The 24120-nt window shown below is 56.9% G+C and overlaps 1 protein-coding gene across 4 annotated transcripts in view; it reads left to right on the top strand.

Annotated features, from left to right (window-relative positions):
• The window catches only part of CACNA2D2 (calcium voltage-gated channel auxiliary subunit alpha2delta 2), a 137398-nt gene that overhangs the window by 51544 nt on the left and 61734 nt on the right, over positions 1-24120 (top strand). For all 4 annotated transcript variants that reach the window (XM_079934607.1, XM_079934605.1, XM_079934606.1 and 1 more), the window contains exon 3: positions 16329-16445. In XM_079934607.1, the coding sequence (XP_079790733.1) occupies positions 16329-16445 (117 nt within the window). The remainder of the gene's footprint in view (positions 1-16328; positions 16446-24120) is intronic.

Here is a 24120-nt window from a genome sequence, read left to right as displayed (position 1 = left end):
TGGGTGGGTGGGCGGGGTGATGGGGGTGCAGGGCGGGCTCCCGGAGCCTCTTAAGATGCGAGATTCATTTCCTTAAACACACATTGTCTCACTCCAATTTCACGTCCGAGCAGTTCTGGCAAGGAATTAGCAGCCCCTGGGAGAAAGCGCGCAGGTTCTATTTACACGGGGAGTGGGGGGGGGGGCAGGCTGGGGGAATATGGGGTGGCAGTGCAAGCAGGGGGCTTGGGGCCGTTTGAACAGGGAGTCCTCAGAGGACCTGGGTCAGGGCCTGCCTTACCTGGCCAGACAGCTCTCGAAGGGAGCCAGGCCAATCCTCTGTCAGTATGCAGAAATCCTGCCCCATTTGAAATGTCCTGAGTACATGGAGGAGGGGAACTATATAATGATTTGGGGACAAATTGAGTATATCAGGCTTTCAGGTCAGAAAGGACGCTTAAGACCATTTGGTCCAACCCCTCACCAAACAGGACTTTCTGAGACCTGGGGGCCAACTTCTGTTGACCCCCTCTGTGAGGGGGGGCTCACTCACTAACTGGAGGCTGCCCTTTGCTTTGAGTCAGGCTCCTGGACTTCTCCTCGACTTGGCTTCTCACTTGGCCTACGGGTCTCCTCCATGGCCCTTGCGAGCTTAGGCGGCTACAGTCCTGTAGCTGTGTGGGAGAAAGAGCCCCCTCCATGGGTGGCCCCCGAAACCCAGCGTCAGGTCCCTCCCCGTCCTGGTCAGTCCTTAGGGCACAGGCTAGGCTCCCACGCCACAGGCCTCCCCCGAGCCCGGCCACTTCTTTCTGTAAGGCGTTCAGGCTGTTGTGTGTGTGGTGGTGATGGTCTTAAGGAGGAGTCAGGAGGGCAATGCTTCGACCTCCCTCCTCAGTGGCACCCTTCGGACAGCGTGACAGCAGCCCAGGTGATTAGGGAATTCAGGCTTCCCGCCTGGGTTTGTTTGGGGATGTCTTCCAAGGCTGGGGCTGCCCTTTTATGCCCTTCCTGCCCTCCCCCTGCCCATACCCACAGTCACCCCCAGCCCCCACCCCTGGGGAATCTCGGCACTGGGCTGGGCACCCCATAGATGCCAAGTCAGAGCTGAGCCTGAGGAGTACTGTGGGGAGGTGGCCCGTGCCCCAGCTCTCCTGGGCAGCTGCTCATTCATCACCTTTTAGAGGGGAGACCTGCTAATTTGTCAGCCCATTAGCTGGGCACAAGTAGCATATGGACCCGGTTCCTGTTGCCCTCCTTCTGCCTGCCTCGGACAACATCATCTGGACTCACTGCACAGCCCAATTCCGGTTTGTATTGTGGCACGGGTTTGGGGGCACCATTTTGCCCCAAGGCTGAGCCCCTGGGTGAGGCAGCTGAGGGTTTAGTGGCTCTTGGCTTCTCCAACAAATCTACGTTTGGAGTTAGTGACAAAGCCTCTCTAAGCCATGAGCTGAGAAGGGCCCTGCTTTCAGGAAAACTGGGCTTTATTTTTAGTGTTCAGAGAAAGATAATTTTTTCTCACCCACTATCAGTAAGGAGATCAACTGTTTTCGTGGTGCTTCAGCATCCTCTTGTCTGTGGGTGGGGGTGGGCAGGAAGGACCGCCTTGTCTGCTGATTCCATCGTCCCTCCCCACGCACATAGAAGGGAATGTGTGCCCTGGAGCTCTCTCTAATGCAGCCTGGCATCGTCGTCAAGAGGGGTCTCTGTGTCTGTGGGGTCAGTGGCTGGCAGGAGGCACCAGCCCAGTATGGCCGGCCTGAGTCTGAATGTGTGACCAGTGCTGGGCTCCAGTCCCTCTGAGACGATGGTAAGATGGGTAGGGGACTGGGTCTGCTCAAGGACATCCCGGGCCTGTCACATGCACATAGATGTTTCTGAGGCCTACTGTGTGCTGCACTTGAGCAGAGGGATGCAGGGGACTCGGGGCTGCACTCAGGGAAGGATGCATCCCACCTCATTCATAGCGAGCTTTCCGCCCACACGCACGTGTGCCTGGACACACACCAGGACACGTGTTTGCGCATGCATTGCACACACACAGCAACACTATCATCCTTCCCATGTGCAGGCTGGTGAACACTTGTGTACACAAACCCCACCGTAAACTACACGTGATGCCTCCCAACATACACATATGGACACACACTCAGGCACATACACTGGCATCACCTGGATTTATGGCAGGAGATAAATTTGCAGTTTAGCAGCCCTAAACTGCTAGCTCTATAACCTCAAAGAGCCTGATAGCCAGGTCTTCACAGCGTGTTGGCAGCCCAGCAAAGCATGGGGCCATATAGGAGGGGGTTCCCAGCCAGTTTTGCAGGCCAGCCCTCCAGGGCAGAGTATACCCAGGCCCAGCTGGCAAAGGGGCCTATGCTGGGAATGCCTGTGCCAGGCAGGGGCCGAGAGGCAGGACACCACGTTGGGGCCTTGGCCTGAGGCATCTCCAGTGCTCCCCAGAGGCCCTAGGATGCAGGGAAGAGACAGCGACTCCAGGCCCTGGGGTCAGGTTGGAGGCTGGATTGTGTATATGGCAGGGGCAGTCCCGTATCCATGAGGAACTGGCTGGTCTGACATCTTAGCCTGGTTCTGGGTCTGAAGGAAGGGCCTTCCTGCTTGGACCCCTACGAGGCACCAGAAAGAGCAGAGCTCAGCCATGTTCCAGTGGGGGTGTGGTAGGGCAGGGACCACAGCTGCATTCTAGAGAGGCTCAGAGTTCCCCAGGGCTCCCTGGTGTCTGGGGCAGGGGAGTTCTGGGCAAGCAGGCAGGGAGGCTGCCTACCCTAGTGTACAGGCAAGAAAACCAGAGGGGCTAGGGTACGCTCAGACGCCTTCAAGGAACAATGATTGAACAGGGCTGACCCAGGCCTCTTGCCCTGATCCTACCCTGCAGGCCACAGGAAGAGGGCCAACTGGAGTCTGTCCCCAAGATCCTTCCCCAGTACCTCAGATGACCTGGGCTCAGAGATCCTACTTGGGGGGAACCTCTCAGTAGGCCCCCTGTAAGGGATCTCCCAGCAGGTGCAGTGGCATAGGTAGGAGTGGGGTAGGAGGAACATAGTTTTCCAGTTCTCTCCCTGCTAAGGAGGAAGTAGGGCCACCTTACATAATTGGGGCAGTTTGTTCTGCTCTTGTCCTCCTGGCATCGTTGCCCTCACTGCCTTCTTGCTCAGGGAGCCCTCGACAGAGCTGGAAGCTCAGGCATCACTCCCTCCTGCTGGAGGTTGCTGAGCAGAGGACGCGGGAGCCCAGAGCATCTTTGCCGCTAAGACCTGAGGTGCCTAGGCCTGGGGAAAGTGGGGGGCAGAGGGGACAAGGTCATTCCATGTGCAGGGACCCAGGCCTTCTGCCCCCAGCCCACCAGATGACTCCATGGGTTCTCAGAGAGTTCACACCAGCAGACCGTCCCCCAAGGCCCTGGTGAGGGGTTGGGGTCGGAGCTGCCTCTGCCCTGCCACTGGACCTCCCCACCCCAGGCAGCTTTCTTCACAGGCCCTTGTGCCTGGAGGATCACCTTTGCTGTTGTTCCCCTGCCAGGTAGGCACTCTCTCGGCCCATCCATTCACAGCCCCCTTCTGGCAAGTCTTCCCTGACCTCCCGAGCACAGAGGAAGGGCCAGTGGCTGAAGCCTGGGACTTCCTGGCCCTGCCCTGCTGCTTACCCCTCCCTCTTGGGCCTCAGTTTACCCATCTGTATCCTGATGGGTACAGGATACCCATCGGCCTGGGCCGATGTCTTTGAGAGATGAGCTGTTCAGGGACATTCAAGGCAGGATGAGGTTTGCAAACACCAGACTCAGCTGACCCCCACTGACTTTCATAGCCCTGGGGGCACGCGGCCCCACAGACATTACTAAGGGGGCAGTCAGAGCCACTTCCCAGAGGAGGGGGCCTGGGGCAGCACTGGGGCTGAGGAAGGTCACAGGATCCCATGGAATGGAGACAAGCTTCTGAGAGGTGGGCACGGAGGTCTGGAACAAGGTCTGTGTTCAAGTATGTGGTTAGTCTGTGTCACCGAATCCCAGCTCCACCAATTACTGTCTGACTCAGTTACCTCGTCTGTGAAATGGGGATGATGACTGGGGACTATAAGGGTTTGATACTGTGTACGTCTAGCACGGAAGCTCACTTGGGCCCCATTGCTGTTGGCAGCTATTCCTGTGGCAGTCATCACCCCATCAAGCAACCCCTAAAGCTGGGCAGTGAGGAGGTGGCCCACCTGGAGTGTGAGCCCAGGCGCAGTGTTTCTGCCTCCCCTGAGCACAGCACGCTGACTTTGAAGTTCATGGCTGTTCAGACCAAGGACCCTCGCGGTGTTCACTGGCGTGGCCAAGCACTGGGTCCTGTTTGCACAGTTCATTTGCATGGCGAACACTGAGCATGGTCACGGTGAAGATAAATGTTGGCTGCTGAGGTTCTTGCATTCATGGAGAGAGAACCTGGAGCTGGGGATGCCAAGGATTGTCACTCTCTCCCCACAGTGAGGTGAGGGGACACTGAGGTGCAGAGAGGGACCAGGGCCTGCCCAGGAGCCCCAGCTGGGAGTGGGTGTGGGGATCACTAGCCTCCCAGCTCTAGGAAACCCTGTGTGGTCACCGCCCTGGAGTTTTCCAACTCTCCTATGAGGGCTCAGGAGAGCCTGTGAATGATGGGAGAGAGTGGGTTCCCTCTGGGTGTGTGTCCCCAGCATGTGTGTGTCCTCAGTGCATGCATGTCCCTGACGTGTCCCCAGTGTATCTTCAGCACGTGCAGGGCCTCAGTGTCTTCATCCTGTTTGTTTGTTTATTTATGCCTCCAACTTATCCTGCAGAAGATTTAAGGGCACTTAACAAGGTTACACAAAATTCAAGAAAAGCCTATAAATTGGAAGTAGGAGAAACATAAAAGAAAAACTAGCAGAAGGACTAAGATAGACCTGGGAGATGCCGACAGAGGAAGTGAGCAAGATAGCCCAGGTGCGGGTGTGCTCCTTTGTACACTCGCTTGGACACTCACCACCAGCGAGGTTCTGGTCCCCACTGCCTGTCAGCACCTGACACTTGGGCATTGTGACCAGAGGAGGGAGCCCAGCCCTCCTGGGGATGCTGATCCAGAGGCCACTGTCAGTCAGGCCATACCCTTCCCCCCAGCAAGCCCCTGAGCCCTCATGCTGTTAGGAGCTTCTCCAGTGCAACGTCCAACAGGAAGATTTAGGGCCACGACCTTCAAGTAGCCCCAACCATCTGGGGCCAGAAAAATCTCACTGCTTAAAACATTTCAGATGGCTGCAGACCACCTTCTGAGGTGCAGATGGAAACCCACAGAGACTCACCCAGGCCTGGGGCTGCGGGGCATCCAGTGACAGTGGATAGGGCCGTCTGGGCTGTGGTGCTTTTTCTGGCACCCTAAGTGTGAAGCATGGACAGGATCTGCAGGCGACTTCCTGGGCACTGGGTATGAATGTGGTGAGGTTGATGCGTGAGCTGCTGTGTGAGGTCAGGCACATGTACCCGGAACTATAATGAGCACATGGGTAGCAGGTAAGGCCCTGGGATGACTCTGCCCCCAAAGGGGCCCTTGATACCATGGGAGGCTGCAGCCGCTCCCAGGCTTACCTCCCCATCTCTGCCTTTATCCTGTGTACCTGACATGCCAAGATCCGGTGTTTTCACGAGGGCAGCCAACCCGAGGGCCTCTCGTTGTGATTGGCGCTGTCATTATTTGGCGACATCTTCAGCAGCAAATCTCAGCAGCAAAGGGCAGACTTCCAGCCTATGAGGCCTGGAAAGTCAGGCCCTGCAGGACAGTGTGGGGCAGGGAACGCTCTCAAGGCCTCGGCAGCAGCCCTGGAAGGAGGCCCCATGAGAAGCCAGCAGCACCTTGCATTTGACCTTTCATCTTTGAGGAGCACCCCACAAAGCCTGGCTGAGGCAGCTCAGGGCTGTGCGGGCACTGAGGGTGAAAACTCGGGCCATGCCGCATGGCTGGTAAAGAGCAGGGTGGGGATTCAGACCCACGGCTTTTTAGCCAGTTCTCAGCTGTGAGTGCAGGGGACTCGGGGGTGGGAAGGTCTCCCCTTTGGACAGATTTGGACCTTTGTGGTATTTCAGTTTCCTCATCTGTGAGATAAGAAGGGCGCCCTCCTGGTGCCCTTGTCACAGCTAAGGGAGGGAGATGGATGAAGAAAAATCTGATGAGGCCCCCCGCACCCAGGAAACCTCCCTGGGGACTCTTGAGGAAAGGTTGGTTTCTGGCCACTGTGGAGTTCCTGAGAGCCCTACCCCAGCCCCTGAAGAGGGTTGCCCACGCTGGGCTATCAGTGCTAGGAGGGGTGGAATGGAGGTGACGCGGGCAGAGGAAGCCGACTTTGTCCTTTGCTCCCTGGCCTTTGGAACAGTGCCTCAGGCGCAGCCTCAAATCCATATCATGAGGGTGTTTATGGGGGTAAATTTCTGCCAGCTCTGGGCTGAAGGACAGTCATCTTAGATGAGATCTTGATAACAGCCGGCTCTGTGAAATGAGTAGGAGCCCTCGTTGGCCCACCGGGGGTCTGCTGGAGCCTCTGTCCGCCCTGGCTCCCAGAGCCCTCACCCCACCCTGCCAGCACTCGCTCCTGAGAGTGGAGAGACCAGGCCTTACAGAGCCGAAGACAGAGCCTCAGAGGTGAAGGGGTTGAAGAGGCCAGATGGCAGGCCAGTGCCCAGGCCCTGGACTCGCTCCTGGAGCTGTCGTGTCAGGGAGTGGGCAGGGTCTGTGTCTAGGACCACGCTGGGCCAGGGCTGCTCAAGGTAGTGACCCAGGTAAAGGGCAGACTGGGCTTGTCTGGGGGGGCGTGAGACTGAGGGACCCTGGAGCCTGGAACTGATGACAGGGGTCTGAGGAGCCCGGTGTCACAGCTCCTCCACTCACTGCCTACAGTCTCCAGCCATTTTCCCCGCCTGCCAGAGCCTTGCTTTCTTCAGCTGTAAAGTGAGGGCAGTGATTGTACCTGCCTTTTAGGATTGTTATGAGGATGACTCAGTGGGTTATGCACTGAGCCCTGTCTGACCACATGGGCCTGGGGGTGCCTGTCATCACCATCCTCGTCCTTCTGCCGTTGAGAGGCTGAGGAGTCCTGAGGGAAGGAAGGCAGGGCCACTGGGTGGGGAGGCAGCAGGAGGGAGCCGAGCCAGGGTGGGCGGTGAGGGGGCCCAGACACAGGCACAAACAATCTGTTTCCCGTAAACATGGGCGCCCACACCAGCCGGCGACACCCAGCGACTTCTGTGAGTTGGGAAAGTGCGGGTATGTTTACTCACACTCCCCCGTGCCAGCTGGCATGCTGGGCACAGCTTCCCTCCCAGCTGCCTCAACAGCCGGCGGCTCCCAGATCAGGGAGGGGGAGCAAGCAGGGGCCCCCGGATCTCGCCTGTAGTTTGATTCACTTTGGGCTCACCCCCTCCCCAATCCTCATGCTATCCTGGAGTAAGTCAAGAGGACAGGGGGCCCTGAGAGTCTCCATGGCAGGTCCACCTGGCCGGGCCATGACACAGTTCCCCTGCTGTCCAGGATTACCTGAGTAGACAAAGGCGTGAAGGCCGGGACTGTCCAGGGACCCTGTTGAGTGTAGGCAACAGGTATCCCTCTAGTGGGGTCCAGGCCCCTGTCCCTCCCCAAAATCTGGCTTCCTTCTCAGAAAGTGCTTCCCACTGGGGTGTACACAGCACCGACACCTCAGGACACCCAGGACTGATGGTGTGCACATTGCAGGTGGGAGCTGTTGCAGGGCTCCGAGTGCCCCAGGGGCCCCGGGATGCTGGGGGCTCCACATCTCAGTTTCTCTGCTCTGGGAATGCCTTGTCTGAGCTTGGCAGTGGCAGCTGCAGGAGCTGCATGCACCTTCCCCATGAGGTCAGGGCAGACTTTTGGCTGGGAAGGAGTCTTCGTGGCACTGCACCGCCCCACCACCAGGCCTGGGTCAAGCACCTTGGATTCAAGGAGTGTTGGGAACTTGAAAGAAGGGGCTCAGAGAGGGGGCTTCTTAGGTAGCCACTAAGCAGCCCATGCTTGAGCCTTAACTTCTGACCTTGGAGCTGGGTGGTGGGTGATGGAGACCTGACGGTGAAGCATTCGCTTTTGAAGTACACGAGAGTGTGCCCCGTCCCCAGCTCCCGTGGACTTGGCCATCTGGCATTGTCACCCGTGTGGGAGGGAGACACCCCTGTCAGATTCCTTTCTCCCCTCCCACCTGTCCCCAAATAGTCCCTTGACCACCAAGGGAGCCAGAACCTGGGGAAGATAGAATCACAGACTGCAAGCTTCATGTAGGCACACAGCCATGGGAATGCTGTTATTTAATGATGGCAGCCTGGAGTCCAGCTACTGTGCAGGGTGACCGTGAGTGAATCCCTTCTCAGCATCTCTGACAGGTGGGCTTGCGTATTTCCTGTGATGGGGGGCTCACTATCTATCCAGACTATGCTCTTAAGAGTTTGAGAGCCTCGAGTGTGAGAAAGTTCCTCCAGTTTCCTCTGAGCTGGAATATGCCTCTCTCCCCACAGGCACCATCAGGAACCTCAGAGTACTGCCCTCAGGAACCTTGCCTCTCACTCTCGGAGCTGGGTAGAGGCCAGGACACTCTCACCTAATATATACAAGCCTTAATACTAGAGGCCACGTTCCAATCAGGTCTGGAATAACAGGTGGATAATCAGGATTGCCACGGTTTTAAAGTCAGTTTAGAAATTCACGTCTGTTTCAGAGGAGCAAACTGACCACGCCTAGGAGTGGGCCACGCATCAGCGCTCCCTTGTGGTGGGTCATTACCTTGCCCCAGGGCCAGCGTGGGACAGGGCCTTGCAGAGGTGGGGGGTCTGCATGGGGGCAAGTGCAGAGAGGTTGGCACAGACTGGCCCTAGCTCAACTGGGAGGATTTGGTTTATTGTTTTGTACTGGGTTGTGTGTCTTTTGAAAAACAAGGGATTGAGCCTTTTTATGACATGGATTTTACAGTGTAACGAGGCTGCGTAATTTCCCATTCTCAGCAGCAAGTGCACTTTTTACACTAATTGCATAATTAGACATAATGTACTAATTGCGGTAATGGATGACAGTCAACTAAACTTTAACTTTAAAAACAGGGAGGCGTTGCTGGGGGTGGAGGTGGGGGCTTTGTGCCCCTGTGAGTTTTTCAAAGGGAATCTGCTGGTGAAAACTCCTAGCAGCAGCTTCCTCTTAGGGGCCAAGTGGCCATAGAGCCACCAGGGCCTTCCCACCTTGTGATCTAGGCTACACCCCCTCCGTCCCTGAGGACCACCCCCCACTCCACCCCCAGCCACCTGGGTATCTACCTCCCTTCCTTTCAGAACCTGTCCCCCCAGCTTCCCTTCTGCCCCCCTCAAGCCCCTGTGCTCCTGCCACTGGGCAGTCCATTCCCTCCCCCCAGCCCAAGGGCACCTGCCATTACTCCTGCCTAGAGTCCCTTATACCCCAGTCACCCCCATGTCTGGCAAACTCCTGCCCAGCCTTTCAAACTCTGCTTAGATGGCCTCTCCCCTGAAAAGCCATCTCAGTCTTTTCCTTCACACTCCCAGCCCCCGCGCTCCCCAAGCAGGCCAGTCTCACTCCCACATGTCTCCTGTACACCTCTCCCCACTGCCACCCCTCTGCCATTAGCAGTCCAAATAGACATCTGTCCCCTCTGGTGGTGAGTCCCAGGAGGGCAGGGACAAGGTCTGGTCCATCTCTGCTTCCCCAGCCTCAAGAGACCCCAACAAGATCCTGTGGCATGAACATGAGTGCCCCAGTGGGGATGTAAGGACATGGGGTGGGGGTGGGGAGGAGATGGGGCCATTTATGGGCCACCAACCCAGGAGGGCCACATCCTTATCTGCTCCTGAAAGCCAGGCCAACACTGCCTTTGTGTCCTGTGTCACAGCCCATCATGGGCCACATTGTAATGGCCTGGGTAGGCATCTGTGACCCTCTCTAAACAGTGTTCATTCTAGGAAATCCCTATTCAATATGAAGGTTTGTTATTAATAATGTGACAACCAGCATCACAATATACAAACCCTGCTTGTGACGTGACACCACATACAGCTAACTAACTGTGGAGCCAACCTACCACAGGATGGTGGCAGGGTGGCATGGCCACGTGGGACCCTAACGTGGCAGCTGGTGATTGTCAGCAGCTGATGAAGCATGCAGCCGAGTGGCCCATAACCCACTGCCTGTGTGCCAACTGTGTGCTCTGAGGGCTCTGGGGACCCCTTGCCCTTGTCCTACTGTAAGCCCCACACCAGGTGGGCCAGAGAAGGGCCACAGCCCCTGCCCCAGGGAACTCTCTGCCACACACACAGTCCAGGGCCTGGTGTGTCCCTAGAGCAGCGGGGTCAGGGTTTTCGTGCACCTGCTGTGAGCGGCCCCAAAGGAACTGGGCTGTGGGGCTCAAGGTTGGTTGGGTGTGGGGAGCATCCAGGATGTGCAGCCTGTCCTGGATCTGACCTGAGTGCTCTCAGTGGGAGGGTCTGCAGGTACCAGGCTACTCCATCCACCCTATGGTCTTCGAGGGTGATTATTAGCAGCTATGTCAATACCCTTGATTTTACCCACGAAGGCAGGAGACAGGGGCAGCAGCCTGGCGGGAGGGCAGGGGCCAGCATTGCCCTGACTGACTGGGGTCCCTGAGCTTGTCACTACCAGTCCCTCCATCCCTCCACCTCCCTCTTGGCCCAGCTCAGGATCTCTGGGCCACCCTGAGCCCCCTATCCTCCCGCTTAAGGCTCCCCTGATCCCTGGCACAAGTGTACCCCTTTTAGCAGCTGGCCCTTGTCTCCAGATCCTGTGGCCACTCCAGTGCTTGCCCATGCAGGCCGGCCTAGGGAGGCCAGCCCACCATCTCTAGGGACCTGTTGACATGAGGGCTGGGCCGTTAAAACTCCTACCAGCTGCTCCTTTCAATACCAGGGACCAGGCACTGAGACATGGCTAAAGGGGGCTGGAGAAGAGCAAATCCCCCAGGAAAGTCATATCATGGGGTTCAGCTCCCCCCACCCTTCCTGTGCCCTGCTCAGCACCCTGGGCAGGGGAAGGGGGCAGGATGCTGAACACCCAGATGAACCCCCAGCTGAGCTTGGGCCTTTGAGGAGACAGGCGGCAGCAGGGCCCAGCCTGCATCAAATCTTTCTCGTTCCATTTTCTTTCTGATTTAATTTTCCAGAGATTAGGGCCCGTTCACCTTCGCTGCAGAGAGGAGCCTCGCACGTGTGCCTGTTTTTACTCCCAGGGTTGGGTGGTTGGTTAGTTGATCAGGCTGGTTCTGCTGGTCCTCCCCCTCCTCCCCTCCAGAATGGCCCTCCTGCCTTCCACAGGCCTCAGGCTTTCAGCATCACTCTGGGTCCCCCAGGCCCCTTTCAGGCCCCCCAAATTCCCAGCTGATACCCTGTGCCTCACCTTCAAGTTTGGGGACAAATGCAGGGAAGAGAACTGCACAGAGTGTGACCTAAAGCAAACACTTTGGATAAGACAGGCTATTCTTATCTGAGCTCTGCCGTGTAACATATCCTCTCTGGCCCTCAGTGTCCCATCTGCTAAACGGGTGTGATCAGAACGGTCCTTCCTCAGGGGTTGTACATCAGCGAGGTCAAGTTTGTGAAGCACCTGCCCTTGGGTGGCTAGAGCCATCACTTAGCAAACGGCTGTATCTGCAGCCTCCACAGTCCCTCTTCCCTCCTTCCCCCTCCTCTCCCTTGCTATCCTTGCCCTCCTTTTCGTCTCCATTTCTCCCACCTTCCTCCTCTCCCTGGGCAGGTTAGGTGCTGGCTTAGGTCCAGACCCCACTGCTGCCGACCTTCTGGGACTTAGCAAAATGCCTCAACAGTCTGATGGGGGCCTGTCCAGGTCACTGGTTCTGGGGCCTTTTGTCTCCTCTGGTGGCTGTCTCTATGTTCAGGTGCCTCAGACCTTATTCCCCTCCCAGTCAGAACTGTTTAGAGCTGTGAGGATGAGGCTGGCTCCATCTGCCCCTGCAAGCATCAAGCATCCAAGCTTCCTGTCCAAGGTAACTGTTCCTCCAAGTGTCCTCCATGCTCACCTCCCCCTTATGTAGGGACAGCTATGGAAGCAGGAGGCTAGGCAGAGGGCCTGGGGCCCCTGACGAGGCCTTGGCCCCCACAGGCCCTGGAAATTCCGAGGCCAAAAGGCAGGTTGGCCAGACATGCTGCCTAACAAAAGAATTACTAGAGCTGAGAGAGGGTTGGGATTGGGGCCCACACTGCCGGGGGGTGGGGGGGGTGGCGGGGGGCAGGGGGGGCGTTACAGGAAGTGGGTGGGGGGGAGATGAGAGACATGGAAGGACAGGTCTTGATAACTGGTAGGGGGTGCCTTCAAGGGGAGGAGGATGCCCGGGCAAGCACTGGCCATAGGTATATGGTACAGGATGGGGGAGCCAGGAACTCCTGGGAACGAGGAGCTGCAAACGGCCTCCTGAATTATCCCTCGGGGCCTCAGCTGCCGCTGCTCTCCCTGTTCCTCAGCCCCTCTGTCGCTGTGTCTCCTGCCCTACCCCACGTGTCCACCTGGCTCCAGCCAGCCTGTCCCCTAGTCTGCTACCCTGTGCCACTACCATTCCCCATCTCCTCTCTCATGGCTGCCATGGAGCTGTCACAACCTGTAGACCTGCGGGCTCCCGTTTCTCTCCTTGGTCCGGCTGCCTGTGCAGAGCCGGGGGCCACGCAGGCTGCGCTGCTGTGGGGGCCATTGGGTTTTTCCAATTGCCTCTCTGGGCTGAGGACACCAGCAGGCATGCAGTCCTGCTGTGGTTGTTGAGGTCCTGCCCCCGGTGCACCCTGGCCTTCCTGTTGCTTCCAAGCTGACCCCAGGGACCAAGGCTAGAGGCTGGGGTTGAGGAGAACCAGCCCTGGCTATGCCCTGGAGCTGCCCTGGGCTCTCCTGGGCTTCTTCCTGGACCTGCAGGTGGAAAGCACCTCCCCGGACCACATCAGTGGAGAGATGACCTATCCCCCAGGATGGGACCATCTGCTGGGCTGTGTCATTTGGATCTCTGGGACACAGGGTTCAGCTCAGGGCCCCAGCCCAGGGGACAGGGACAACTGGAGCAGGTCGGGGGGAATGTTGAGAGGGCTGAGGCACCTGGCATGGAAGGATCGAGGGCTCTTACATCTCAAGGGCTCATTTGGGGTTGGGGGACAGGCTTGGCTAGTAGCTCAACCAGCCTCTGCAGTTCTGGAATTCTGCCCTCATCTCACCAGAAGCTTCTTCTAGCCCATTTCCCTACCCTCACTCTAGGGAGGATTTAGATAAGTGGGGAAAGGCGGAGGGGAAGTAGGCACAGCATAAGCAAAGGTGCAGCAGTGGGAATCAGCATGGGCTAGGGACCCAGAGGCCTGCATGCAAGTGCCAGGTCAGTGAGCTGGAGAGGCCTCGAATGCTGGCACCAGGGCCCAGCAGAAGGATGTCATGGTGGGTCTTTGGGTAGACCCAGGAAGAAAGCATGGCAGATGCAGCCCCAGGCTCCAAGGGACAGCACACCTGCAGGCAAAAGTGGTGGAGTCAGACCTAGGTCACACTGGCTCCAGAGCTCTGCTCCTGAACATGGAATTGGGCATATGCGTTGGCTGAGGGTCCACTGCACACAGGCCTGCTGCCTGGGGAGAGATGGAAGGGAGCTGGGGACATACAGTGTGTACATGTACAGCTGTACACATAGCTGTACACTATCCATGGTGTCCCTGTGTCTAGGCTCCCCTGTTATCACCACCAGGGCTGAGGCCAAGGTGCTGGGGACAAAGACAGGATAGCTGATGGAGGGGGTGCTGTCCAAGGAATCCCTGGGTGGGGCTGGAGGGGGACAGACCCAGGGAAGCCAAGGCTGCCTGCCCAGGAATGGGAGCCAATGACTTTGGATCCTAGGTGTGCAGATCTAGCCAGGAGAGAGTGGAGGCAGGGAGGGGACTGTGATTCCTTCTGCAGAATTCTGGTGATCCTAAACAATAGCAGTAGTGACAATAGTATAGGCTCCTCGTGGCATGAATCTTTTGGTCCTTGGTCCGCCGGTGAGGGGAGGACTGCTGTTCTCTCATTTAATAGATCGGACACTGAGGTTCAGAGATGGGGTATTTCTTAGCAGGGTCCCTGCTTCCAAGCCCTTGCATCAACTGTCAGGGTCCTCGGGTGTGACCCTGCCACCTGGAAACCCACTCCCTCTGCAGCCCCTGAGCCCTGGTTCAGTCACCATGCCAGGTTGCAACGGGCATCCTGGACCCAAAGGGGAGGGACCCCCAGGTTCCCTAAGGAGAGTTGTCAGGAGGCTGCATGGTCCAGCTTCCAATACTGGGGCTGCCGTCACTATGGACAGCCCTGATTGGGGCACCTGGGAATGACCTTGACAGGGGAGTCAGTTATGGAAACTTTATCCCCTGCCCTGAGAAGCCAGGTGGCTGCGCCCCCTGCTGACGCCAGTGGGCCGCAGTGTGCTCAGCCGAGGTTTCAGCTGATGTGGCTGAGACGAGGCCTCAACACACCCAGGGGCAATGGTCCAAGATTGGGAAAGGGTGTATTTTTAATGTCTTGAAACCTGGGAAGAAGGTGTCAGGGAGGATGGGTGACTGGTTTTTCCACTCACAGTCGTGTGGCCTTGACCTGTCCTCTCCTATTTCTGAACCTCGGTTTCCCCAACTGTGGGCACCAGGCACCAGGCTCCCTGCATTTCTCAGTGATCCCCAGGGTCTGACCCCTCCTTGGCCTCGGCCTCCATCGCTGTCTTCCATCCGGGGGCCTCTGTCCTGAGGCAGGCCCTGGGGGGCCCAGGGAACAGCCTGGCCTGGTGCCTACTTGGGGCCTCCATCCTCCCTGGCCGTGTAGCCAGGCCTGCGACTCGCCCTGTAATCGCTGCTTCTCTGTGGGAAGGAGCGACTTCACCACAAATTATTTTGTTCCAAGAGAAGGACAAAAAGAAAAGAGATGCCGGAGGGATGGGGGGCGGTGGGAGGAGGAGATTGCCTGAGCCAGCTTTGAGCGGTGCTTTAACCCTTGCACTGCCAGGCGCTGGGTGGGCAGCAGAGCAAGGGCTCTGGAGGCACCTGGTCCCCCACCTCCTCCCTCTGTCAGATGCCAGAGGCCTTTATCTCCCCTCATCTGGCTGTCACTCTACCGACCTTATCTCCCCTGCCTGTCTGTCTCTCATCAGCGGCCTCTCCCACCTCCTTATCTCCTCCTCGTCACCTCCTCTTTGTGTCTCTGCACATCCCTCCACTTCTGCACAGCCTGATGGCAAAGTCTGGTGGCAGCAGCTCAGTTGTGGCGACCAGCCTGTGACCTCTGGTGAAGGAGCCAGCTTGCAGCACAGACTTCCTGGGGTAACCTGGATGGACACATGGACTCATTCAGGCTCAGAGGCACATGCAGGGGTGTGCAATGCGTACACACACATATGCACACACGCATGCACGTGCACACACCCAAGACCCCAGCCATGAACAAAGACGCCCACAGAAACCTGCTTCTACAATTCCCATACGGCCCCCAGGCTTTATCTAGTGGCCCTAACCCCACCCACCCCAATACTCAGGCTCGTGCACACAGATGGATGTGCGTTGAGCCATAACACACACATTCACACATGCAGATGCAGACTGTCAGATTTACACCCCCAAGTGCATGTGTGCACAGGCTGACCCCACCGCCCCCCCAAGGAAGAAGGAGGGGGCAGATTCATTCCCCCCATATGCCTCTTCCTCCCTGGTCCCTGCCCCCATATTCTGTGCCCAGAATGACAGAGGAGCCCCTAGGGGCACCCAGAGCTCCTGCAGTAGTTTCCGCAAATGCCCTGAGGGAGCACCAGCGAAAGGGGCCATGGATTCCTGAGCCTGTGTGGAGAGGTGGCTGTGTGTGTGATGCATGTGTGAGCGTGTGGGTTTATGTACACACGTGGGCGTGAGAGCATCTTCTTGTTGGTATGTGGTGTACAACGTGTGTCTGTTGGCTCCATCTCCCCCGGACACCCTGCCTCCCATCCAGCCCACCCTCCCCACTTTGCTGCTCTTAGCCACCCTGAGCTGGTCAGGGAGGTGCTGCTTATGGCCCCTGGAGGAGGAACCCTGAGTCCCAGAGAAGGTGGCGACAACCTTGTCCCACGAAACACACACAACCAGTGCAAGTTGTGGAGCTCATGGCCTTGCACTTCTTCCAAGTCTATCTGAGCACTGGGCCTAACCCCAGACCTCCCTGTTCTCTCTCAGTGGCCAAAGCCAGGGTTGAGGTGGGGGTGAGGACTTTCTGTGGTGAGCTATGCAGAGAGGGTATACGGGCACCATGACATGGGAATGTGGGACCACCCTGGCCTCACCCCAGGCTTCTGCTTCTTTCCAGATCTACAAAGACAACAGGAATCTGTTTGAGGTGCAGGAGAATGAGCCTCAGAAGTTGGTGGAGAAGGTGGCGGGGGACATTGAGAGCCTGCTGGACAGGAAGGTGCAGGCCCTGAAGGTAGGTGCGGTTGTTTAGGTTGAGAGAAGACCAGGCAGAGTGGCCTGCGCTGTGAGGGCAATGTCCCCACCCACCATGAACACACAGCCCTCCTGGCCCTCTGAATTCAGGCTGGGCCATCACTGGCAGAATGTGCCACGTGGACTGTGGGCAGCTGCGGCAGGAGCAGGATAGTTTCATCTGGAGTAGGCTGCGTGAGTGGTGACCTGGGGCCTCGGGGGCCCTGTGTGGGTATGATGGCAGGCCCCACCTCTCCCTTCTGTCAGGAAGGTGGGCTGCAGGCTGAGGCGGACGGAGTGTGGAGGGCCCTGAATGCCTTGCAGAGAAGGCTAAGGCCACATGATGCTGGGAGCTGGAGCTCCAATTCTGCCCACGATTTCTCCACCTCCCTCTGGGCCTTAGTCTGCCCATCTATACTGAGTGTGCCTGTGAGCTCCAAGGCACCATGGTCCTGTGAGATTACAGGACCTGCTGGTCCACCCTGACCAGGTCTCTGAAGCCCACAGACCCCGGTACTCAACCCACCCCAGGGAGAGCAGGTGGGAAAGGGCTTCTGGAGATGTAAGGTGCCCTGGGCAAGTTGTGCAGTAAGGAAAGGAGGGGGGTTCAAGCTTCCCTCAGATCAGAGGCATAACTGCTGTTGCCCAAGCCTGTGTCAGAGAGATGAGTCCATTTAAAAGGAATGAAGTACTGATACACATGACAACATGGATGAACGTGAAAACATTACACTAAGGGAAAGAAGCTCGTCACAAAAGACCACCCATTGTGTGATCCCATTTCTGTGAAATGTCCACAATAGGCAAATCCATAGAAACGGAAAGTACATTAGTAGTTGCCCAGGGCTGGAAGGGAGGGGATAGGGAGTGTCTGCGAACGGGTACAGGATTTCTTTTGGGGGTGATGAAGATATTCTAAAATTAGATTGTGGTGATGGCTGCACAACTCTGAATACACTAAAAAAAAACACTGAATTGTATACTTTATGTGGGTGACTATTACGGTATCTCAGTAAAGCTTTTTTTTTTTTAAATGAGCAGGGCCTCACATGCCATGCCCAGGCTTCGGCCAGAGGCCTGGCAGGGTCAAGTCAGAGCAGCCAAACCCCCACCACATCCAGGCCCAGGGAGGGAACTGTGACCCCCTTCTCTAGGAACTGGGCCCTACTGTCCCCCTGAGATCCCCTGCCTGCCCCGTGTGACCTGGGATCATGGACTAGGGAAAGGCTGGCCTCCTGGGACCAGAGGAGGTGGGCCCTGAGGGCCTCCCACCCAGTGTGGAGCCGAAGGACCCAGAGCTGGGCCCAACCTGACCTTGGGGATCTCCTAGTCACAGGTGGGGACAGTTGGGGGAGTGAACTGTCATGGGGAGGAGGCAAGGCCAAGCCTTCAGCTGGGCCGGCCGTCCCTGTGGGGGTCCAGCAATGTACCCCTGGTTGTAGGAACCATCTGCTTGCCTCACGTAGCCAGCACGCCATGTCCCACCTTCTTGCCTTTCCTAGAACTGGGTACCACCTGGACACTCTCCCCTCCTTTCTCTTGTTCTCTGTCTCTTAGTCTCTCTCTCCCTGCTTCATTCCAGACCCCCTGTTTGCCCACCAATTCCTTGCTTTGCTGCGCTCCCCAGCCCAGGGCACAAAGTACAGGCCACCAGCCCTGAACTTGTGTTGAAACCATCTGATAGATTTGGGAAGGGGCACCCTTCATGCCTTTAGGCCTGCCTCCCACCCCAGCTTCAGGACGAGTTGCCTTGCCAGGGGGTGCTGAGTGGTGGCAGTGACAGATGCCCGACCTGCCCTCTCCACATGGAGCCCAGGGCCCAGCCCCTGCCCATCCCCTCTGAGCATCACAGGGCTGGAGTCGTTCCCCAAGCTTCTTTCCCCACTCCTCGAGGAACAGGCAACCCTGACAGCTTGAGGGTGGGAGAACCCAAAGCCCGGGGTCCCGACCTGAACTCTCTCCCTATATACCACATGGCAGACTCTGCCCGGTGAGGCAGTGCAGATGTCTGCCTCCTTCCCACTGAGTCTGCAGCCCAGGCACCCGTGGCCTGGTACACAGTTGGTTCTCAAGGGAGGAATGATAGGAAAAGGCACTCACTGATTAGGTACTCAGCGTGTGCTGAGTCTGTCACACGTCATTCTCACAGCAGCCCCCTGAGAGAGACACTGAGACTCGGACCTGCCATGCATTAGGCCAGGATATGGCAGAGCCAGGATTTTAACCCAGGTCACTCTGACCCTGAGCCAGGCCCTTGACTGCCCACATTAGTCCGGAGGTGTGCATGGAGCCCAGCACTCTCCTGGCCAGTGAGCTTTCTCTACTGCAGTGCCCCCAGCTCCGGGCCCAAAAGATGCTCCTGTCCATATCCCTAGGCGAAGGAGAGGACTGTCCTTTTCCTGCCTTGGTCCTAATTGTTCAAGATGAGCTTTGGTCTTAATTATGTTTTAAATTTGCTTTTAATCAAGTTCTGGCTCTTTTCTCCTTTCCCATATTTGTTTGCAGCCTGAGTACATATGGAGGGAGGAATGTTGGGGGTCTGGACCCCTCCACACTCCAGTGTCCCTCTCTCCCTAGACCCCATCCAGTAATCCAACTTAAATCCCCTTGCTCTGGTCTGGAATTTTAATGTGGGGCTTGCAAGGAGGGAACTGAGCAGCGCAGGACGGAAGTTCATTGTCTCATCTTATCGGGGATAATCAGATGTTTGTAACAAGTTTCTCCAAGCTACACAGAGTGTTTTTCCAGGCCAAGAATCAGGCAGAGCAGGCCAGGTCAGGGACTTTGCAACACAGGCAACCATCATCCCCAAGTCCAGGAAACCTGCTGGGGTCTCAGCTTAGGAGATATGGAGGGAACCTGCTAGGAACTTCTGCTATCCAGGCAGATGGGTCCTCTGAGCCAGGCCTGCTCTGTTAGGGTCTTGAGTCCCAGGAGGGGTAGGAAGGTGCCTAAGTTCTTTTTTTTAAATTAATTAATTATTTATTTATTTATGGCTGCATTGGGTCTTTGTTGCTGCGCGCGGGCTTTCTCTAGTTGCGGTGAGCAGGAGCTACTCTTGTTTGTGGTGCGTGGGCTTCTCGTTGCAGTGGCTTCTCTTGTTGCGGAGCATGGGCTCTAGGCACGTGGGCTTCAGTAGTTGTGGCATGTGGGTTCAGTAGTTGTGGCTCACAGGCTCTAGAGCTCAGGCTCAGTAGTTGTGGCTCATGGGCTTAGTTGCTCCGCGGCACATGGGATCTTCCCAGACGAGGGCTCGAACCCATGTGCCCTGCATAGGCAGGCGGATTCTTAACCACTGCGCCCAGGGACGTCCCAGGAGGTGCCTAAGTTCTTATAGCACATTGGAGGCAGAGCTGGGCCCAAATCAGGACTCTCCTGTCCTCCTAGCTGGGGCCTCTCTCAGAGCCACTTTCTCAGAAAAGTCATCTCTTGGTTGTATTCCTTCCTCCATCCATTCTTCAACATTCACTAAAGGCCTACTGTGTGCCAGGCTGGTGCTGGGGATGCAGTGGGAAAGGACAGGCCTTCTTCTATCTTCATGGAGCTCTCAGTCGCATCCCATCCCAGGCCTTAGTTTCTCCCTCTGTAAAATGGGGACAGGAGACTGTCCCTGCCCAGTACTTCTGGTTTCACAGCTCCAGGAGTCATCATTTATAAAGGCCACAGTGAAAACAGTGTCTCTGAAGGTTGTGCCACCTTCAGCACCATTCCTGGCACCCCTGCTGTGTGGCTCGGGGGAGAGGCCATAGGAGGAGGAGGTGAGGAGTGACCCCAGTGTGGGGCATTCCAGCCTGCTCTCAGAGGACAAGGCCAAGGGCAGTGTGGCTCAGTGGGCTTGGTTCCTGGAGAATGGGAAGCCCAGGGCCAGAGCAGCCAGGCCAGAGCAGGTTCTTAAGGGACATCAGTGTGGCAGCTAGAAGCCTGAACTCAGGGACACCCTTTCACCTCCAACCTCAAATAAGCCAGAGGCAGTGAAGAGTCCTGGCTGAGATCCAGGACCCAGAGACCTTGGCCCCTGAGCTCTGCCCTCCCCACCATGCCCTTGTTTCTCATGCTCCACCTCAGCTACTTCTCACTGTCCCAGGGGCCAAGACCCTTCCAGATGCCATGCCTTTGCACCTTTGCCTTCATGCAGTGTTTTTGTTTTGTTTTTTATATATCTTTATTGGAGTATAATTGCTTTACAGTGTTGTGAATCAGCTATATGTATACATATATCCCCATATCCCCTCCCTCTTGAGCCTCACCCCTCTAGGTTGTCGCAAAGCATTGAGCTCATCTCCCTGTGCTATGCAGCAGCTTCCCACTAGCCGTCCATTTTACATTTGGTAGTGTATATATGTCAGTGCTACTCTCTCACTTCGTCCCAGCTTCCCCTTTCCCCCACTGTGTCCTCAAGTCTGTTCTCTATGTCCATGCAGTGTTTTTAACCCTGTTGGCACATTGGAGTCGCCTGCAGGGCTTTTAAATCGTGATGCCCAGGCCCCACCCCAGACCAAGTATAGCAGATTCTGTAGGGGTGGGGCTGGGCTTCAATATTTTTCAGTGCTCCGCAGATGATTCAGTGTAGATTCAGAGCTCAGGACATTTCCCCTAAAATGGCAGAAATAATTCCTTCCCACGATTACTGGCCTCTTTCTGAGTGCCTACCAAGTGTGCAGCCTAAATGAGCCAGAACACTTCAGAACTCTGCAAATCCTCCCTACAACACAACTCTCATCCCCATTTTATATTTGAGGAAACAGCCCCAGCAAGGTTACACCACTGGCCCCAGGTCTCACAGCAAAACCAGACTACAGATCCAGGCACTTGGGCTCCAAACCCCAGCTACTGCCCCTCGACACTGCCCTCCTCCGTGCTACCGCTAGTGGCCACATGGCACTTGCTATCCACAGGGGGACAGGGCCAAAGGAAGAGAAGATGGGTCCCCTCTGGCAGGGGCTTGCTCTGGGATGACCTAGTGACCTTGAGCAAGTCCTTTTACCCCTGCAGCATCTTCCTTGGGCAGTGGAGACAAGACACTGAGCAGCCCTCTCAGCCCACCCCCATGTTGCCCAAATGGATGGGACAGGGGGAGGTACGTCTGTGGCTCTGGTTCTGGGGGCTCCAGTGGGCAGCGTTCCCACCATCAGTGGCCTCTCTGGGGAGCAAGCATCATTTAAAGAGTAAAATTAAAAACCCTTCTGCACACAGCCACCCTGCTTTTGCCGCTAATGGCCACTTAACCCAATTAAACTGATGCATTGTTGGCAGTGGCTGGGTCCGTTCAGGAATTGGGCTCTGGGCTGGGTGTTAGAGGAGCAGGAGGAATGAGCGAGGGAGAGAGCCAAGGGGCCAGGGCTGTGGGACAGAGCCCCCCACCCCACCCCAGTCAGGAGGGAGAACGTTCTGCCTAGCTCCCACTTACTCGCTGCTTCCTTTCTCAGGCCTTCGCCTAATGCAGTATTTCTCAGTGTTGGAACTATTGACATTTTAAGCAGGATAATTCTTTGTTGTGGGGGGCTGCCCTATGCATCGTAGGATGTTAAGCAGCATCCTTGCCCTCTACCTGCTAGATGCCAGTAGTACACCACTCCCTCAGTTATAAGAACCAAAAATGTCTCCAAATGTTTCCAGATGTCCCCTGGGGGCACAGTGCCCTTTGGTTGAGAACCACAGGTCTAATGGGACAGAGAGATGCAGCCATATTAAATAGAAGCCCCATAAGCAGGGGGACATCGGGGACCTCAGAGAGGTACAGACAGAATAGAGCAGGCTTAGCAGGAGGAAGATCCCTTCAGTTCAAGGGGGTAATAGCAAGCTTGGGGCTGCCTGGAGGAGGCATCAAGGATTTGGGGGAAAAGTTCAGCATTGGGGGCAGCTGGAGGCAAGTTCAAAGCTGAGTCCACAGATGCATTCGTTGATGGGGGTTGGACAAGTAGATCGGCCCTGGGAAGACATGGCCAGGGGTATCACCTGCTGCCAAGGCCTGGCCCAGAGTAGGAGCCTCATGAACATTTGTAGAACGGATGCCAGGGCTGTGGCTCCAGGCTCTGGCTGGAGGTCAGCCTCTGGGGTCTGACTCCAGACCAGGGAAGCTCTAAACGGCACACTAATGGTGGACAGACAGGCAGGGAATTCTCTAGCATTGGCTGCCTCCACCCACCCTTCTCTGGGCAATTAAAAGGTGTTTATGTGGGGCTGGCGGTGGCTTCTGCCCCCTCTCCATTACGAACATTAAGAGATCTTGACCCTTCCACTTTCCTGCTCTTGAAAGGAGCTGCAGACACGTGGAGCCAATTAGGCGTGCGCGTGGGCGCTGAGGGCCTGAGCAGCCTTTTCTCCCTGATTGCAGCGTTTACGGCTGATTATTCTCCCCTCACCCAAACAGCGTCTCCGCATCCTGGCAAGGTGCCACTGCCACCCAGAGGAGCCAGCTGGGGCCCCCAGGGATGGGGGAGTGTTGAATTAGTGAATGGGCATCCACTGAGTGCTGATTGTGTGGGAGCCCTTGGGCACCCCTGCCTGAGAGCGACCACTCAGGAATCGGGGTCAGAGGGAGCCCCTTGGAGGAGCCTGCCTGCCTGGGTCCACTCTCCATACACCCCAGGGTCCTGGGGCTCATCATGAGCTTTGAGTAAAGATGCTACTCCCAGCAGCTGGTGGACGTGCATGTGGGACGGCCTCCCCTTCCTGCATCCCTGCCAGGTGGCTGAGAACCCAGAGACCCCTCGAAGACCCCGGGCTGAGCTGGCAGGACAGGGAGCTGGTCTCCCTGGAACAACGAGGAAGACAGGAGGAGCGCGGCTAGGGAGTGGCCGAGGATCCTCAGGGAAGATATGTCATTCCCTCCTCTTTGCCCACCTGCCCGAGCTAGTGGGGGTCAGGAAGGGCTGAGCTGTGGGTTTGGGGCTGGACTTCCCTGGTCCCGGGATTGCCCATGTGGAGCAGGCCCCTCTCCTGGCTCCTCCTCCAAGGTGCAGGGGCCTCAGGAGGGGTCAGAAGAGCTGTGGTCATTCCTCACATCCACTATAGCCGAACGAAGGGTCTAGGGGCCTGGAGTGCGATGTCCCTGAGGCCCACAGAGCCTGGTGGATCAGCCTTACACCCACCCACCCACCCTGCTGCTCAGTTCTCCCCCATGACTGAAGGTCAGGGGGAAAGGCTGACTGCAGCCACATCAGGCATCTTGCTTACCCTGACCGACAGCGCCCACCACCTGTGGGATGCGTGGCTGAGGCACCTCAGGCCCAAGTCTCACCCCAAGGGGGGGTGTCTGAGCCTCTCCTGCCCGATGGCCCTGCTCATGATGCCATGTGCATCCCCTGGGAGCAGCAGTTAGTCTCCCTGTCATTCACTTGCTCACTCAGTTGTTAAGCAAACCTTCTCTGCTCCCAGCCTGACCCTAGGCGTGGTGCCTTTCTCCACTCACTGTGGGGCAGAATTCCTGTTTTACAGATGAGGAAACAGAGACTCAGAGACAATGCCAGCCCAGCCACTGCCTGGCCAAGACAAGGTCACGATTCCCCCTGCTCCCCTGGCTGCTGAGCCTGTGTGCCCACCCTTCCCAGAGCTCCCAGGGATTGGGAGAAAGCAGGAACATGCTGGCTGGGGCAAAGAGGAAGAAGCCCAGGGTTGGGAAGGGAAAAGGTGAGGGTCTGCCAGGCAGAGGGCAGAGCACTAGCAAGGGCCTAAGG

This window comes from Stenella coeruleoalba (genome assembly GCF_951394435.1).
Source record: "Stenella coeruleoalba genome assembly, chromosome: 10".
Taxonomy (NCBI): domain Eukaryota; kingdom Metazoa; phylum Chordata; class Mammalia; order Artiodactyla; family Delphinidae; genus Stenella; species Stenella coeruleoalba.
The sequence above is the reverse complement of the archived record's forward strand: the minus strand, read 5'-3'. Positions and strand labels throughout refer to the sequence as shown.